Source organism: Mastigoproctus giganteus, chromosome 5, assembly GCF_048544385.1.
Source record: "Mastigoproctus giganteus isolate SK-2022 chromosome 5, ASM4854438v1, whole genome shotgun sequence".
Classification (NCBI taxonomy): domain Eukaryota; kingdom Metazoa; phylum Arthropoda; class Arachnida; order Uropygi; family Thelyphonidae; genus Mastigoproctus; species Mastigoproctus giganteus.
In genome coordinates, this window is record NC_143579.1 from 200040024 (window position 1) to 200057354 (window position 17331).

At 35.7% G+C, this 17331-nt stretch overlaps 1 protein-coding gene across 1 annotated transcript in view; it reads right to left on the minus strand.

Moving 5' to 3' along the window:
- Nucleotides 1-17331, minus strand: part of LOC150086000 (uncharacterized) — a 197360-nt gene that overhangs the window by 56349 nt on the left and 123680 nt on the right. The window contains 1 exon segment of the mRNA XM_090374766.1: nt 12196-12317. Coding sequence (XP_090230892.1) covers nt 12196-12317 — 122 coding nt within the window.

The following is a 17331-nucleotide window of genomic DNA, read 5'->3' on the forward strand; positions in this document are numbered from 1 at the left end:
GTATTTATAGACTTGTTAGTTTAACTTCTGTTCCAGGTAAATTAATGGAGGCACTGGTTAAAGAAGCACTGCAGGATCATCTAGACAAGAATTCAGTTATAGCTCAGACGCAGCATGGTTTTGTTAAGGGCAGGTCTTGCCTGACCAATTTGATTGGATACTATGATGTAGTCACAAAAGAACTGGATGCAGGGAATAACTTTGATATTATATATTTGGATCTTAGAAAGGCTTTTGATACTGTTGCACATGGAAGACTGCTGCACAAATTGGAGAAGTGTGGCATTGGAGGCAAATTGCTGCTATGGATAAAGTGATGGTTGAGTGGCAGAAGACAGAGTGGTAATCAATGGACACTGCTCAACGTGGACTAATGTTATTAGTGGAGTTCCTCAGGGTTCAGTGTTGGGTCCGTTGTTGTTTTCGGTGTTTATGAATGATATTGATGATGCGATATCAAGTTTAATGTCCAAGTTTGCAGATGATACAAAGGTTGGCAGGGTTGTTAAGGACACTACTGATGCTATGCTGCTGCAACAGGATCTGGAAAGGTTGAACAGATGGGCTGAGAGGTGGCAAATGAAGTTTAACATTGACAAATGTAAAGTACTACATATGGGAAACAGTAACCCCAGAGCAACGTATCAACTCTGCGGTACTACACTGACAGTGGTGGAGAATGAAAAGGACCTGGGGGTAATTGTGCAGGCAGATATGAAGTTCTCTGAGCAGTGCAGACGAGCTGCAAGAGTAGCTCATGGTGTCTTGTCAATGATATACAGGAATTTTTCTAGCAGGGATAAGGAGGTGATTATTCCCTTGTATAAGGCAATGGTTAGGCCACATCTTGAGTACTGTGTACAGGTCTGGAGGCCTCATTTCAAGAAGGATGTAGAGCTGCTGGAACGGGTACAGAGAAGGGCAACAAGATTAGTGAATGGAACAAAGGGTTGCTCTTACGAAGAAAGGCTTAAGTTTTGCAAATTACAGAGTCTGGAGACTAGGCACCGGCGAGGTGATCTGATAGAGGTGTATAAGGCTTTGAATGGTTTGAGCATGCTCAATGCCAATGGGATTCTTCATCTTGCTCAGAATAATCACCTCAGAGGGCATAAATTCAAATTGAGGAAGACGGATGTCGGATAGATGTGCGGAAATTTGCCTTTGGCTAGCGGGTGGTTGGTTGGTGGAACCGACTTCCATCACTTGTTGTTGAAGTTGATAGCCTAAACAAATTTAAAGCTCAACTGGACAGGTATTTCGAACGAACGGAGGGGTGAAATGGGAATGGTGTGTTTTTTTTTTTTTTTTTTTTGGCTGATGCTGAATAAGCTTGCTTTCTTGCATCATATGCCTCTACTAATGCTAATGCTAATTTGTTAAGGCATGGTTTAGTTTGATAGAGGTTTTTCCATTTTGGTGTGAAGAGATATCTCCATATGGGATGATATGAAAGGCTGCTGATTTTGATCGCATAATTTAGTAGTAGAATTTGTCATTTTGAAGGTGTAGCGGCGGTTCATGGGTTTCCATATATAGACTTAAAATTGGAGATTTGTGAAAGGCCCCCAGTGCAACTCTTAGTGCACTATGATGTATGGGATCAAGCCATTTCAGTACACTTGTTCTGGCTGAGGCATATGCAGGGGATGCATAGTCTAGACGGGATCTAATTAATGAGCGGTATAAATGTAGCAACATGTAATGATCTGCACACCCCATGACATAGAGGAGATTACTCTGAGAATATTTAGTTTCTTAAGACAGTTAGTATGAATATATTTTATATGCTCTAGGAAGTTTAGTTTAGTTTTTTATCAAGTATTATATCAAGAAATCGACTACTGTGCCGAAATGTAATACGGTGAGAGTCTAACTGAAGGTCTGGATCAGAATGTAAAGTACATTTACGGCAGAAGTGTACTGCAGTTGTTTTCGGTTTAGAAATTCGGTATCCATTGTTTTTGGCCTAAGAGATTATTCTGTTAATGGTGCCTTGTAGTTGTCTTTCAATAAATTGCACATTTTGTGAATGACAGGAAATGGCAAGATTGTCAGCATACAGGTATGCATCAACTGTGTCACGTATACACTTGGTTACAGAATCAGTCATAATGGCAAAGAGTGTGGTGCTCAGCACTGAGCCCTGAGGAACTCCCTCTTCTTGCACATTTGTTCCAGTGAAGTTGTGAAGAATCACATATCGCCAAGTTGTATCAAAGTCTTTTTCGATGCCGACACACATCATGACAAAGTGCTCATTTCCTAGAAAAGCGTTCCAAATATTTGCCTCAGCTTTAATAACGAGATCAAGTGGTGATCTACTTTTCTGAAAACCATACTGACTGGGACTCAAAAATGTTTCGAGTCTCCAGGAACCATGTTAGTCGGGTATTGACTATTTTTCGAATGTTTTTCCCCAAGCAACTGGTTAGAGAGATAGGCCGATGGTTTGTTGGATCCATGTGGTCTTTTCCTGGTTTCAGGAAGGCTAGCACATAAGAATGGCACCAGCTAGTAGAGTAATATTCCTCTAAGAAAATTCTATTATAGAGTTGTAAGAGAGCACTTAACGATCCTTCACTTAAATGGGAAATCATTGTGTTATAAATTTCATCAGGACCTGGAGCACTGTTCTTCACCTGTGTAAGTGCATTGTACAATTCAGTCATGGTCAGTGGCAGATTGTATGAATGTTGGAGAACGGTACTGAAATTCAGTTTATACTTTTCTATACTATATTTTAGCTACTGAAAGGCTGGTTCATACACAAAAACAGCTGTGAGTGTTTCAAAAGATGAGCCAAATGCATTAGCAATTTCTACAGGATCAGAAGTTTCCTTTCCTTTCAGAAATAGAATCAGAGAAGTCGCAAGTAAGTATTTGCCATTAATATGTTTGATTTTTTTCCAGACTAGCAATATCTGTGGATCTGTTTATGATGTATGGTGGTAGCATAATGCGCCCATGCCTCTTTTTTACTCATTCATCTTACATGACGAGCCTTAGCCCTTACTCTCTTAAACTGTAGGAGGTTGGCTGTGGTTGGATGTTTTTGAAACTATTTCCAGTATTTATTCCTTTCTCTTTTAGCAATGCTACATGCTTCATTTTTGGGACAGCAGATTCAGCTGCTGTCATTATTTGTTGTGTAATATAGCTTACTGTAGAATCAGTCTTGTCAGTTGCAATGATAGTGGAATCTAAACGAGCTATTTCTTGATATTTGGTCCAGTTGGCCTTGTCAAATTTCCAAATTGTACAGAAATTACAGATGTTCGGAAAGTGGTCACTATCATGAGGGTTGTCAGTAACTGTCCAGTCTACGAGAGGAAGTATTGTTGGAGAACACACTGTTAGATCAATGTCAGAGCTTGAACCAGATGGTATATGCACATATGTGTGATCACCGATGTTTAAAATAGTTAGATTGTGTTTATCTAAGAATTTTTCAATTATTTGTTCTCAGTGGTCAAGATGTTGAGAACCTCATAGGGGGTGATGGCCATTCCAGTCACCTAGAATACAGAAAGGAGTGGGTGCAAGGGTGTAAGCATGGTTTGGTGATAGACACAATGAGACTAATGTTATCATTATGCCAATGGTGATCGGGGGCTGCAATTGCCTCTAATGGTGTTTGCAGGGGAACAGGTCTGGAGGGAATTAAATTTACCAACAGCACTACTCCTCCATGTGCTGCATTAGAGCAGTTTCAATCTTTTCTATACATGGTGAAGTGTTTGATTGTTATAGATACTGTGTTTGTCAGGTTTGTATCTTGTATGCGTGCTGCAACAAGCTTATATTCACTAAGGAGATTTTATAGGTCATCTAAATTAGCACAAAGTCCACAACAATTCCATTGAATCACTGTGTGTATTGTTTGGTTTTAACTGTTGGGTTTGGTTAGTTACGGCAGATATTTTTGTTTGCACCTGTCTACTTTTGCTTTTTCTGGGAAGATTGGCCTGCCCGTTTCAGTGTCATACTCTGGATGAATCTCAAGAACTGAATCATCTTCCGTTTCATCAATATCCATGGTATCAGATATAAATTTAGCTGTGTTGTTTCTTTCAGGGCTCTTGGCTCATTCTTTTGGTTGCTCATTAGGTTTGTTATCTGGAGGTATTGTTACAGATGTATTCGCTTCTCTAGTAGCATATTTGGCAGTAAATTGTTCCTTTGATGAGGAGTGATTTAGCCCAATCAGATATTGAGATATCTGGAGGGACTGAGCAGTCCAGTCTGAGTTGTTACTCAGTGTAACCATTGGGTAACTGAAGCATATGTAAGTGACTTAGTAGGTACTATAAAATGTTTCTTATCTTCTTGATATGATACTTTCTGCTCTATCTTATATTTTTGAATATTCTTTTCTCTTTTCCATTGAGGGCATTTCTTAGAGAAGGCAGAATGGTTATCATGACAGTTAGGACAACTTTGCATTTCAGTGTTTACAGTTTGTGTGTGTATGCTCTTTTGATCTGCAGGTAGCACAAGTGGCTACACCTCTACAGACAGCTTGGGAATGACCAAATTTTTGGCACTGAAAACACCGGACTGGATTTGGAATGTATGGTCTTACTTGGCATCTGAGATAACCAGCTCTTACGGTAGTAAGTAGATTTTGTGTTTGAAATGTTAGTATGGAGGTACTGTCCAGGTAGGGAAAGGCTCTCCATCTTTTTTGATGACAATTCTTTTGGTGTGCACCATGTTTTGATCTCTTAATTCATGCACAAGTTCATCCTCTGATATGTTTAATATATCCCATTCTGATATTACCCCTTTAGAGCAGTTTAGTGTCACATGTGGGGTAACCTTTGTGAAAATTCGACCAAAGGTAGATACTTTCAAAAGTCTCTCAGCATGTCTATGTTCAGTCATTTCGACTAATAAATCTCCGGATGGATCTTAATTGGTGAACCATTTTTGGAGGGCCAGCCACATTTTTGAGAGAGTTCGGTATCAAAAATGGGGAGAGCTTACTCAATGGTTGGTCTGTGGAGGAGTGTAGTATTAAAAAGAGGAGTGGTATTATCCATTTCTTTTTTTTCTCTTAGCATGGGATATATTTGTGTTGTCATGATCTGGATTATGTTTATCCAGATCAAAAGATCCACATGAGGACTTTATTTTTGTCCATCATTGCTCCTTTTAGCTTTGGGAGGATGACTTTCTTCTCTCAGGTTTTCAGCCCCACCATGTGGAGGCAGGAGTGGTGCCACCAGTGACCAAGCGATAAAGTAAGGTTATTTGTTAGTGCGTTAGTAAGTTAGTCCTATGTACAAGAAGAAAGAAGTAAGCATGCCTTTATATTAGGCACGCTTACTTCTTTACTTTAGAAGAGCAAAATTAAATAACTCTGGAAAAAATGAAGAATCACACTATAATTATCAGCTGCTCTTTAAGAAAATTGCTTGGAAATCACTATAGTCACTCGCTTGGCACTAAGGGCCATGATGTCTGGCAAATCTTATTTAAAATTTTTTTTTTGTTGTCCTACAGGCACTTTTGTATGACAATTGATACTGCAATTTCAGCTTATTTGACTTCCTTGGAGGATTCAATTGCAAACTGAACTTAGGTTAATTTTTCCTCAGTTAACACTGGTTTAGAGGGCTACCCTTTTTTGTCATGAACATTTTTGAAAACTATTTTATCAAATGAGGGATGACAGACTTATTAGGGGTTCTCTTATTTGTAAAGGATTCTTAGAATTAACAACTGCAATTCTTGTAAGATTGAAGCTTGGACATATGCTTAACAATGAGCATGCATTCTTCTTGAGAAGAAAAAAAAAAAAAAAAAAAAAAATATATATATATACACACACACACTGTCGTGTTTTGCTCAAGTAAACAAATGCAGGATTTGCTTGCAGGACCTAGTCCCACTCCTAATAAGATAGCAAAACACTCACACATACCTATATTAAATTTCAGAATTAAAATTTGCATTTTTTTATGATCTAAACATATGGTTTTATTTTAAATGGATAACCCTGTATAACTTGAAAGTCAAACAGAGTTATATTTAATGGTGACACTGTAAAAGCATCTTAAGCTTTTACAGCTTCAGCACAAGTTAACAAGATCCTTTTCATTATCTACTATCTGGAAGAAATTAGACATTACTCTAGTATGTAATTGTAAAAAAAAAAAAAAAAAAAAAAAACACTTTAGTTTTGTGTTCATCTAAAAAATGCACTGTATGCTTCTTTGTGTTGATTTTCAGTAGATCATTGGTTTAAGTTTCAAACAGTCCATTATTAAAAAGAAAAATAATTTTTTCTTTTTAACATTTGCCTTTAGCCAGCAGGTGGTTGATTGCTGGAATAGACTTCCATCCCTTGTCTTGGAAGTTGATAGCCTAAATAAGTTTAAGGCTCAGCTGGACAGGTATTTCGAACGAACAGAGAGGTGAAGTGGAAGTGGTTATTTTTTTTTTTATTTATTCATTTAATTAATTGTTTTTTTTTTGGCTGATGCTGCATAAGCTTGCTTTCTTGCATCAAATGCCTCTACTAATGCTAACATGGCTACTGTTACTAAAGATATTTAGTCCTTATTATCCAACATAGCATAAATAAAGAGTATAATTATAAAGTGTAACATTTTTGATTTTTTGTTTTCTATAATTCCCCAAAAAAAAAACTGAATGAGGTGTAATGTATTTATCTGTTCTTGTGAATTTTTTGATACCCCTGCTAGAGCAGCATTTCTAAAACTGTGATTCACAGTCGTCCATGAGTAATGTCCAAAGTTTCTTATAAATATTTAGAAACTGAAAGAAGTTCCATTATAGAAAATTTCACTGGGCTTAAAGGTCTGTGAAAAAATTTTAAGCTAAAATTGGATCAATATATCACTAAAGTTTGAGAACCTATTAGACTTAAATCTATAGGTTCAATATGGCATCCTGGGTTTCAACCATTACTAATCTGTTTAACAAACTTATATCCAGAAGTGTTCCTCTGTCATTTAATGTTAATGATTAAATTGAATACACCTGAAATAATTTTTTGGCTCTTAAGAAAATGTCCAGTCTAAAAGGAAGGTATTTTACCAAGCACTTTTCTGAATTTCTTCTGCAATTCAACTTGCACCAACACTGTGGACATCAAACTAAAGAATCCTAGCTTTGGTGTCCTCACTGCTTTTGCATATTTTTATCATAAAAGTAGTGTCCTCAAAATTATAAACAATAGTTTAAAATTCCTAACTTCCTGTTTTAGTTATTATAAAAATATGATCCCTCATTCAAAAATTTTAGAAAAATTATCTACATTTTTACCAGCTTTGACAGTGATATTCCTGCCAACAAAAAGTCATTTTGTTTTACACGTTGGGAATAAAGACATGAAAGGTAGGTGGTTTGAAGTCTTACTTAACAAGTACAGAGTAATGTTGAGAAAAAGTTGCAAGTTAGGGTTAAATTTGAAAGTGTTTGAAATTCTGCCCAGGTATGATAGGAGAGAGTACACGATGAGAGCCTTGTCAATCAATATGGCCCTGGAGAGATTGTGCAAGGCATGTGGGATAGAATTTTTCTCAGCGGAGTCTGTGCTTCTTAACAGGAGAGACTTCTACAGGGATGGGATACACTTATTATTATTAATAGCCATATGGTGCAAGGAAGCCTGAGGCTTATGCTGCTCCAGCCAAAAAAAAAAAAAAAAAAAATCACGAGTTACCCTGAGAGAGAGAGAGAGAGAAGCAGAAAGGAATCACCAAGAAAGAGAAGAATGATGATATCCAGCTCAGGACCCTGGGTGTGCCAAGCCCATACTCAACAGATGTGAAAGGGCGCAAGAATATTTGCTGGTGCGATTGAGGTAGTGTTAGGTGGGTTAGAAAACTGCTGACTAGTTTTGGGGGGGTGGGTACACAGACAAATAAGTTAGCAACAGATGCAGGCAGATGTGAAAATGATTCTCGCACTGCTTCTATTGGAACATGCAGCAGCTCAGAAAGCAAGATACCATGGATTTCAATGTTCGCTGTGAGTCATTGTGGAACAAGGAAATATATGGGCTGTGTTAGGGTAAGTATGAGCAAGAACAGGTGCATGTACACCAATGCTAGGAGGAGCATTGAGGTACATGCAAGTTAAGAAGCATATAAAATCTAAATTGGTGTATATGAAAATTATGGAGCACATAAAATCTAAGGCAGTGCATCAATTAACATGGGTGGCCAGTGCAGTGTTGAGTCAGTTTGGTGTAACATAAGCACTGCAAAAACAAAAATGAGATTAGAAGTGTATTATCGGCTTAATGAATGCGATTAGTATAATGAAGAACTGTACAGAGAAATAGAGTGGGCCAGTAAATCAGATTGTCATATAATGGGAATTTTAATTTCCTAGATATTGACTGGAACTGGTGGGTTGGTCACTCACACACTAACAAGACTTTTGTGGATTTATTGGATGACTATTTTCTATAGCAGCATGTTAGAGAGGTGACAAGGGAGAGCAATACTCTTGATCTGATTATCAGCAGTGATTATTTATGCATTGAGAATCTGCAGCTAAACCCCAGGGGCTCATATCTGGTGAGTATGGGCTTGGCACACCCAGGGTCCTGAGCTGGATATCATCATTCTTCTCTTTCTTGGTGATTCCCCTTTTACTTCTGACAAGAGTCAGAAATTAAAGATGGAATTACCATCAGAGTAAGGGGGGAAGAGTTTTTTCTTTTGTAAAGGAGTCTACAGTTGGATCAGCTAATGTTGTTACCAGCAACAAACTCTAAATGGGAAGCATTCTGGGAAATAATCATAGAAGCTACTGGCTTTTCATACCAACTAAGAAATACAGTTCAAGGCTTAGACCTCAATAGATATCAGATGAACAATATATTCAGATACATGGTAGAGAAGAAAGATGCATGGGATGCATATTAGTTGATACAGAAGTGTATGGTAGATATAAATTAGTTTGCAATCAGGTCACAAAGGAGGTTAGGCAAGCCAAAGCAGATTATGAGGTCTCTGGCAAAGAATGCCAAGAAAAGCATCAAAAACTTCTTTACTTGTATTAACAGTAGAAGGAAGGGGCTGAATCACATTGGTCCACTTGATGTTGCTGGTGTAACTGTTGATCCTGTTCAGGTTGTTGACAGGCTGAATAAGCACTTTGCCGATGGGATCTATACAATTATATTAAGGGAGGAAAGGAGGTAAGCAAACCCTTAGCCATAATTATGAGAGCATCTTTGGATTCAAAAAAGGTTCCTGTGGATGGAGATGTGCAAATATATCCCCAATTCAAAAAGGGGGATCAAAGGGTGATATGAGTAATTGCAGACCTGTTAGCTAAATTTCTGTTCCATGAAAAATAATGGAGTTACTGGTTAAAGAAGAAATGCAGAATTATCTAGACAGGAGTGCAGTTATACTTCAGTCACAGCATGGGTTTGTTAATGAATGGAAATCTTGTCACAAATTTTATTGAATACTATGATGCAGGAGGATTGAATTGAAGGAGTGATATAATGCAGGATTGAATTGAAGGAGAAAGAGAGTGTCTTGAGACTACTGTGGAAATAGAGCACCAGTTATATTGAAATGAATGTAACAATTACTTGGTAAGGTGTGCTTGTGCTATTTGAATAGTAAACACCTTAACAGTCAAATTAAAATCATAAAAATGAACTCAAGTGATAATCATCTCTAGTAGTGCAAACACATGGCCCTCCCCCAAGGAGATGCACCCACACTTGCCAAACAAAGAATGCCACAATCACAGTAAATGAAATAAAGATAGGGAATCCACACGTACCACTTCTTTAGGGAAGGTAAGCACTTGTGAATTCTAAAAGGATCATATTTCAATTGACCACTCTACAGAAAAATGTAAAATATCCTTATACCATTAGAATAAAAATTAGTAAGTAACAGGGTTGAACTCAAAAAGGACATGTCATGGATGTTGCCCTCTATAGTTTAAATAAACAAATGTAACAAACAAAATGCAAATTTACACACTGAAAGGACACATTTTGCTGGAAAGAAGTCAATGACCAAAATACAATCCATATATAATAATCTTGTTAACACTTACAAAACAGGAAATTTGAAAAATTTTCTTTAGAATGGTAAAACAAGGTCCATTATGTATAAGAGAGTATGAATGGAAAACACAAAAAATCCAAAAAGCCCAGTGGGTCAGTACAGATTTTTGCAGGTTTAGGGTTTTTGCAATGAAGAAAAGTGAATAAATGGAAGATAAGTTTCAGAGGTAAAAACTCCAGAATGCCCAGTGAGATATGTCTTGTTGACTGGTAAAGCCATTACAAACTGAAATGAAAATTTAAAAAAAGTGAAAATGAATAAAATGAAGAATGGAAATACCCGCAAAAAAAGGAGAAAAAGGAATTTGGCTGCTGATGCACCATCTCTTCAAAGGGAAAGCTACTATGCATGCCAGTGGGCAAAGGAAGAACATAGTGTTTTGATACTACTAACCCAGACATTATAACAACCCAGTAAGCAAGAACAGTCTTGGCCAGCTAAGTACTTGAAGCTGTGAAAAAATGAAATAGAAAACATGCAGACAGAATATAAATATCCAAAGACAATAGTTTTCACCTCTGAAAGTTTTCTTCTGTTTTTTTTTCGTTTTGAAGATCCTAAACTGGCAAAGAACCATACATCAAATCTCTGTCTTTTTTTGGGCTTTTGTTCAGGCAGACTTTTATTTTATCACTCTAAATAATTTTTTTTTTTTCAAGCTACATTTGCTGTTTGGTTGGTGTTAACACAGGATTGTTAAATAAACTTGACTTCTGACCTCTATGTAAAGGTTATTTATAGTTTAATTGAAATATATATCTTTGTGGAACTGATAGGTGCCAATGTTCCAATGAAGAAGTGGAACTTATTGGTTTCCTTTATTTCATTTCATTTATTGTGTATGTGGCACTCTTCCTTTGATGAATTGTGGGGGTCTCCTTAGATGGGGGAGTTGTGTGCCTGCACTGATAGAGGCAATTTTTAAAATTAATTTATTTAATGTTTTAGGCATTTCTAGCCAACCTTGGGCAACCAAAATTTACAAACAGTATCATGCAGATTATGATTTAGAATATCATACAGAGAATTTAGAGAATGAGGTACAATATCATATCAACATCATTATCATACAGATTTAAAATATCATACAAAGATTTAATGTTCAATAATGCATTAAAATTAAAGTCTGACTCATTATATATCCATTTCAGAGATCACTTTAGTTTGTTTTTGTAATTTTATTTTAATTTGATTGTTAGGGTGTCTTGTTACTGAGGGTAGCAAGACTCATGTCAAGTGATTGTTTCCTTAATTTAATGCATTAATTTCATAATATAATTGGTGCTCTTTTCAAAATGGTCTCAAAGACAACTACATTTATCTTTATAGTAAAAAAGCAGTGGTTTCTTTTGCGGGATAAGGCAAGACCTCATATCACTCAAGAAGTGCAGAATGCTCTATTGAGCACTGGAAGAATGCCAACTCTATAATCCAGAACACACTCCCTTTCATTTTTGGGCTTTTCCAAACTTAAAAACATTTACAAGGCTAAACTTCACAAGCAGTATGGAAGTAAAATCATCTTGGCTGTTGTATCAAAAATGCGCTCAGAAAATAGCCTAAAGTACATCTTTTTCATGCTGTTGAGCCACTGTAAACATGTATTAGATTGTCAAGGATACTATTTTAAAAATGAAACTAATCCCCAGGTAAGGATACCTCTGAATAAACAGGTACAACCCATGTATTTTTCAGTCTGCCCTTAAACATATGTGCCACCACATCAAGAACTGTTGAGAGAAAAAAAAAAAAAAAAAAAAAAAACACTGCAACACATTACACGGATAGCAATGTGTTGCAGTGGTGGACATTTTGAAAATGTGGACTAATCTTTAGTATGCACCTCATATCCACTAAATGTGTAGAAATTATGTAGGATATTTATAATGTAGGTTAATCCATACAAACAAATGCAAAGAAATAAAGAAACTTTGCAAAATAAGTGCAAACCATGAACTCTGAGGAATAATATTCAAGATAAGCTGATGTACAAAATTTAGCTTCTCTCTTATATAACCATCCCTTATTATTATTATAACCCTTCTCTTATTATTAGATATTCAAGTTTTATGACTTCTTGAAAAAAAAGTTTTTGATTATTTTAGTGTCTACCTACCTGGGTAACATGCTCAGGAGTTACTACAGAAGATAAGGACAGGTGAACAGAAGGTATAAAATAGTCCCGTAATATTTCTGCAATGCGTGGAATGGTTGATACTCCTGACATGTCAACCACACCTATTAAAAAAAATATAGTCTCTTGTAAAAAGATAAAACTGGCTTTCTTTGAAAGGTGGATGGAATTGGATTGTAATCTGTATGAGTATTAAGTAAATTTTGAGCAAGCACACAAGAGCTATCAAACATTAATGTATATGGGTTGGCAAAAAGTCTTTATTTGTGTTTGTAGCTAAAAGCAAACAACATTTGCTACAAAGTGCAGCAGTCTCATAGCAAAGTAAGTCACCACAGGTTGTCAGAAATATTCTGTCACTGAATTGTCAAGTTTTACACTGATGCCCAGTAAGTAATTAATCGATGGAAGAATCTTTGAAATAGTATGTTAGTAACAGTATTCATTGCAAATAAACAGCTTACCTCTTCCTAGGGAGCAGTGCTGTTTATTTGAAGAATGAGGCAACTCATGGCTTGCTTCACAAAATAAGATGAATTTCATAACAATGCTTGGTTTACTTTTAGCTATATATATATATATACACACACACACACACACACACACACACACACACACACACACACACACACACACACACACACACACACACACACACACACACACACACACAATGAGGCTTTTGCAAACTCATGCATATTAATTTGAGACTATTTAATTGCATTCAGAGTAATGCTACATTTTCATATCGTAAGATTATTTAAAGTGTACTGTACATCTGCTGCACTGCATTGATTATTACAATAGCAAATTTTAATAATCATTTTAAAATACTGTACTAATAATTAATAAAAAATTATTAAATGCTAAGTTCATTTATTTTTGTATCTATTCTGTTAGCTTCATCACATTAGCTTGGCTTATTGGCTCACTGTGTTATTTGTTATTTGTTTTTTTTTTTAGGAGCATTAGCAACTAAGGCCATATTGCTCCGGGATATGCGGTGGTCATTCCCTGACCTTTCCGCATCCTCCGTATTTGGTGGTGACGGGCTCGAACCCCGGTCTAATCAAGAAGCGTGTGCTGCTCCTTCCCACCTGGCTACGGAGGCGCCTGGCTCACTGTGATTCAACTGAATCAGTAGTTTCTTGTTTTAACACAGTTGTGCTATAAGATGAACAGACATTTTTTATGATGCAATAGTATTATAAAGAATATGTTTGTTTATAAGGAATATCAAGAATGTTTGTTTATAAGGAAAGAGCATTATAAGGAATATGTTTATATTTTGAAAGATATTAACGTTTTTTCAATTGCTGGGATCATTATTAAAACTTATGGTAAGTAAAGTGCAGCCATTATCAACCCACTGCAGGATGGAAGCCTCCTCAACAATTCATGCTGAGGAAAATGGACCATAATCTGCCACCCTGGTCCTGTGCAGGTTGGCAGATTGACCGTATTCAGCAGTCAGGGTCTTGAACCCCGGTCTACTCAAAGAGCGTGTGCTACTGCACTCCCGCTCCTGCCCACTCGGCTACGGACTAGACTTTAAGTTAAATTAGACAAAATAGTTTGTGATTGATAGGCCAACAATAAAAACAAAGTTTTAACCAACTTAGAAATTTATTCTGAAAATACTTGTACGTCTTTATATGTCTGGTACAACCAGTGGTGAGCTATAGTGGGCTTACGAGAGCCCATTGTTATTTTTTTTTAAAATTTGCGAGCCCATTGTGGAGACGATAATTTATTTTACAAATAAAATCCTGAATGCAATTATTGAGTATCCAGAGCCGAATCTACAGTGTGGCGAGGGGGGCCCTATTCCCAGCATTTTAATGGCGCAATCGATCGGTTATGTATTTTAAAACTGCTTCATTTTTGATTTAATTACAGTCTGACCTCTGTTTAACGAACTTCTTTATAGCAAATTTTTTTGATTCCCCTTATTTTAAATGTAATAGTAATTACATTTAAAATAGTTTCTGCTGAACAAAGAATTTCCATGTAAAGAACGGATTAGAAGAGACAACTGTGTATGCATTGTTCTCACCTCTGGCCTTTAGGCAATTTAGGTAATTAGAAATTGCGAATTAAGGGTGAAAGGGATTACCGTTCCACAACGTTAATGGTGTCCGTAAAACCTGTACAGTCACATACCGAGAAGTCACGCTAGTCAATATGCTATCCATAGTCAGTCAGATTAAGAAGTTTCTCCGCATGGATTATAGCTTCTGGTCAACCTGTGTTGTGGTTCCCCTTTACTCCGACAAACAGGCATATGTTTTTCGGAGAAGTGAGTGATCCATGCCTTCCAATAAATTTCTCCTCTCTATGTTTACGTGGTCACAGTAGCAGAATATTCGTGTAATTCTGACATTTTGCACTGTATTCAAAGAACTAGTGACAATAGCAACATAGAGGGGGAAGATTGAGGTAACTAAGATATTATATGAACTGGTAAGAAGATGAAATGTTGGCAGATTTTGAAAAACTTTGTCGAGCCTTTCACTGTGTAGAAAATGTTCTAAAATATATTGGCATATACACAATAATTAAAAAAAAAAAAAAAACTATCGCCAATCTCCAAAAAACTAGTGCGAATTAAGGATGATTGCTAAAGACCTTGATGTGGAAACTATAAAGATCGGTTGTGTGTCTGGGCCACGATGAGCAGCTTGTAGCTTGCGGACGGCAATTGTGGGTTGGAGGAATTATTCCGCTTTGTGCAAACATTTTGAATTAGAAGTTAAATATTCCAGATTATTAAATCAATTTTTAAATCTAGAATTTCTTAACCATTTAGCACTAATGATCTATATCCTGCAGGAGCTCTCTTACCTTTCAGAAGCTTTACAGAATCACTATGGTAAAAGTAGATAAATTAATTATTCGGACCTATCAATGCTATTGTTAATTTGAAAAATTCTGAAGGAAATTATGAAGCTCTCAATAATAAAATTGAGAGCATGTCGAAGTGGAAAGAATTTGAATGAATCAAAATCAAAAGTAAAAAATTACCTTGTGACAAGTTATTAACCGCATTGTTTTATCCTCAAAGGATAAGTTATTAATTTAACAGAGTGATTTTAAATTAAATATAGAAAATAATGATACCATTGAAAGAAATTTTAAACACACGCTACTCGAAATCGTGGAACGTGAAAGAACTTTCGTCTCAGTGGCAAGATGGTGAAAACTGAATAAGAAGTTTAAGTTTTCATATTTTATTATTATTTATAATAATAATAAAATATGAAATAAAAATGAATGATTTCAGATATTTTATTGAAGACAGTGTATCTTTAAAATTGAGTGAAATTACCTTTTCAATTAAGAAAGCCAGAAAATATCTTTGAAACCACTGCAATTAGCAGTGCTGAAGCTCAGTGAGCTTTCAGCATAATGAATAATATTGTGACAATTAAACATGTTGCAGATTATGATGACCATACATCTAAATGGAAAACCATCTTCAATTTGATCTGGATCGTTACGTCAAATCATTCCTCTGTAATCATTGCTCAGCTATTGAGCAAAGCAGAAGATTGACAACAAAATTAATAAAGAAGTAAATTCTATGTGGCAATTTTTAGAATAAATTTTTCTTGAATATTTGTGAAATAATTTTTTTCATGTAATCTGTGATTTTTTTTGCATACTTTTTCTAGAAAGTTTGTTTTTTATGTAATATTTGTTTTCATATTGTGGAATGTTTTGTGATAGTTTTTATGTTATTTGTAATATGGGAAATATTTCATGTTATTTTTTATTCACAATATTAAAATTTTATCATAAAAAAAATCTATCCATTATATTTCCCTAGTTGTTAAAAAAAAGACGAATAAAAAAATTGCGTTTGTGCCGAGCACACATGGTATATGGTTTGTGCGAAACATCCTTCACATTTCTTTTAGGTATTTTGCTTTGTATATATCAACTACGAAATAAAAGCTTTTTTATTGTAAATATTTTAATGATCATTCACAGATTTTCATAATTTCTGGAAGACAAGATACAATGGATTTATGATAACTAAAGTAAGAGATGTATACTTGTGAGTGCAATGTATCTAAATATCTCTGTAAAATAGCACCGATTGATGTACTGTTCTTGTAGTTGAAGCAACATATGCAGCTGTTACGGAATCCCAACAATGGAATTTAACGAAAAGGCGAGACGAAAAAAGAAATTGTTGACAAATATTTGTGTTCTTGCAATCATACTTACTGCAGTAGTAACTTCAGGAAGCATAATTGTTACGTCATACTATTCAAAAATTCTAAAAGGTTAGAACTCCAGACACTGTCGTATCCGGTTATCTTGTAAGGCGAGGCATGACAAACAGGGTTTTAAGTTTTTTTTTTTAGATAGGCCTAGGAACATTTTACACATAACCTCTTTACCTTAAGGTGGTAATGAGCCACATCTGTCCCCCCCCCCTAAATCCACCCTCTGTCACAAAAAATGCGTCACGCGCTCTAATCACACTACAAGTAGTGTGAGCATGGAAAGCGCCTCTAGCGGAAGCCACAGATGATGTGACCAATCAAGATTTACTCGGTAGAAAGTCGGAAAAACTGCCAGCCCATTGTTAAAATATTCACAGCTCACCACTGGGTACAACCATTGCAAGTGGTCAGACACAAGTACAGAGTTACCCATGCCCACATATTTTAATGCCCACAAAATATGATAATATCCTTGTCTCCATCTTGTAAAATCCTCTGATCGTACTGTAGTTATCCTACAGTATAAAGAGAACTTTTATTTTTTTTAAGGCTGTGTTATGTATGGAGCAATAAATAGATATGGTATGAATAATGGTTTCTAGCATATGTCCTTTAAAAAACTCATAATTCATTTGAGGTCATTATTGTTATTTATAATAATAATAAAATTATTTATAATAATAATAATGACCTCAAATGAATATGAGAGTTTTTTTAAAGGACATATGCTAGAAACCATTATTCATACCATATCTATTTATTGCTCCATACATAACACAGCCTTAAAAAAAAAAAAAAAGTTCTCTTTATACTGTAGGATGGCTACAGTAGGATGAGAAGATTTTACAAGATGGAGACAAGAATATTACTATATTTTGTGGGC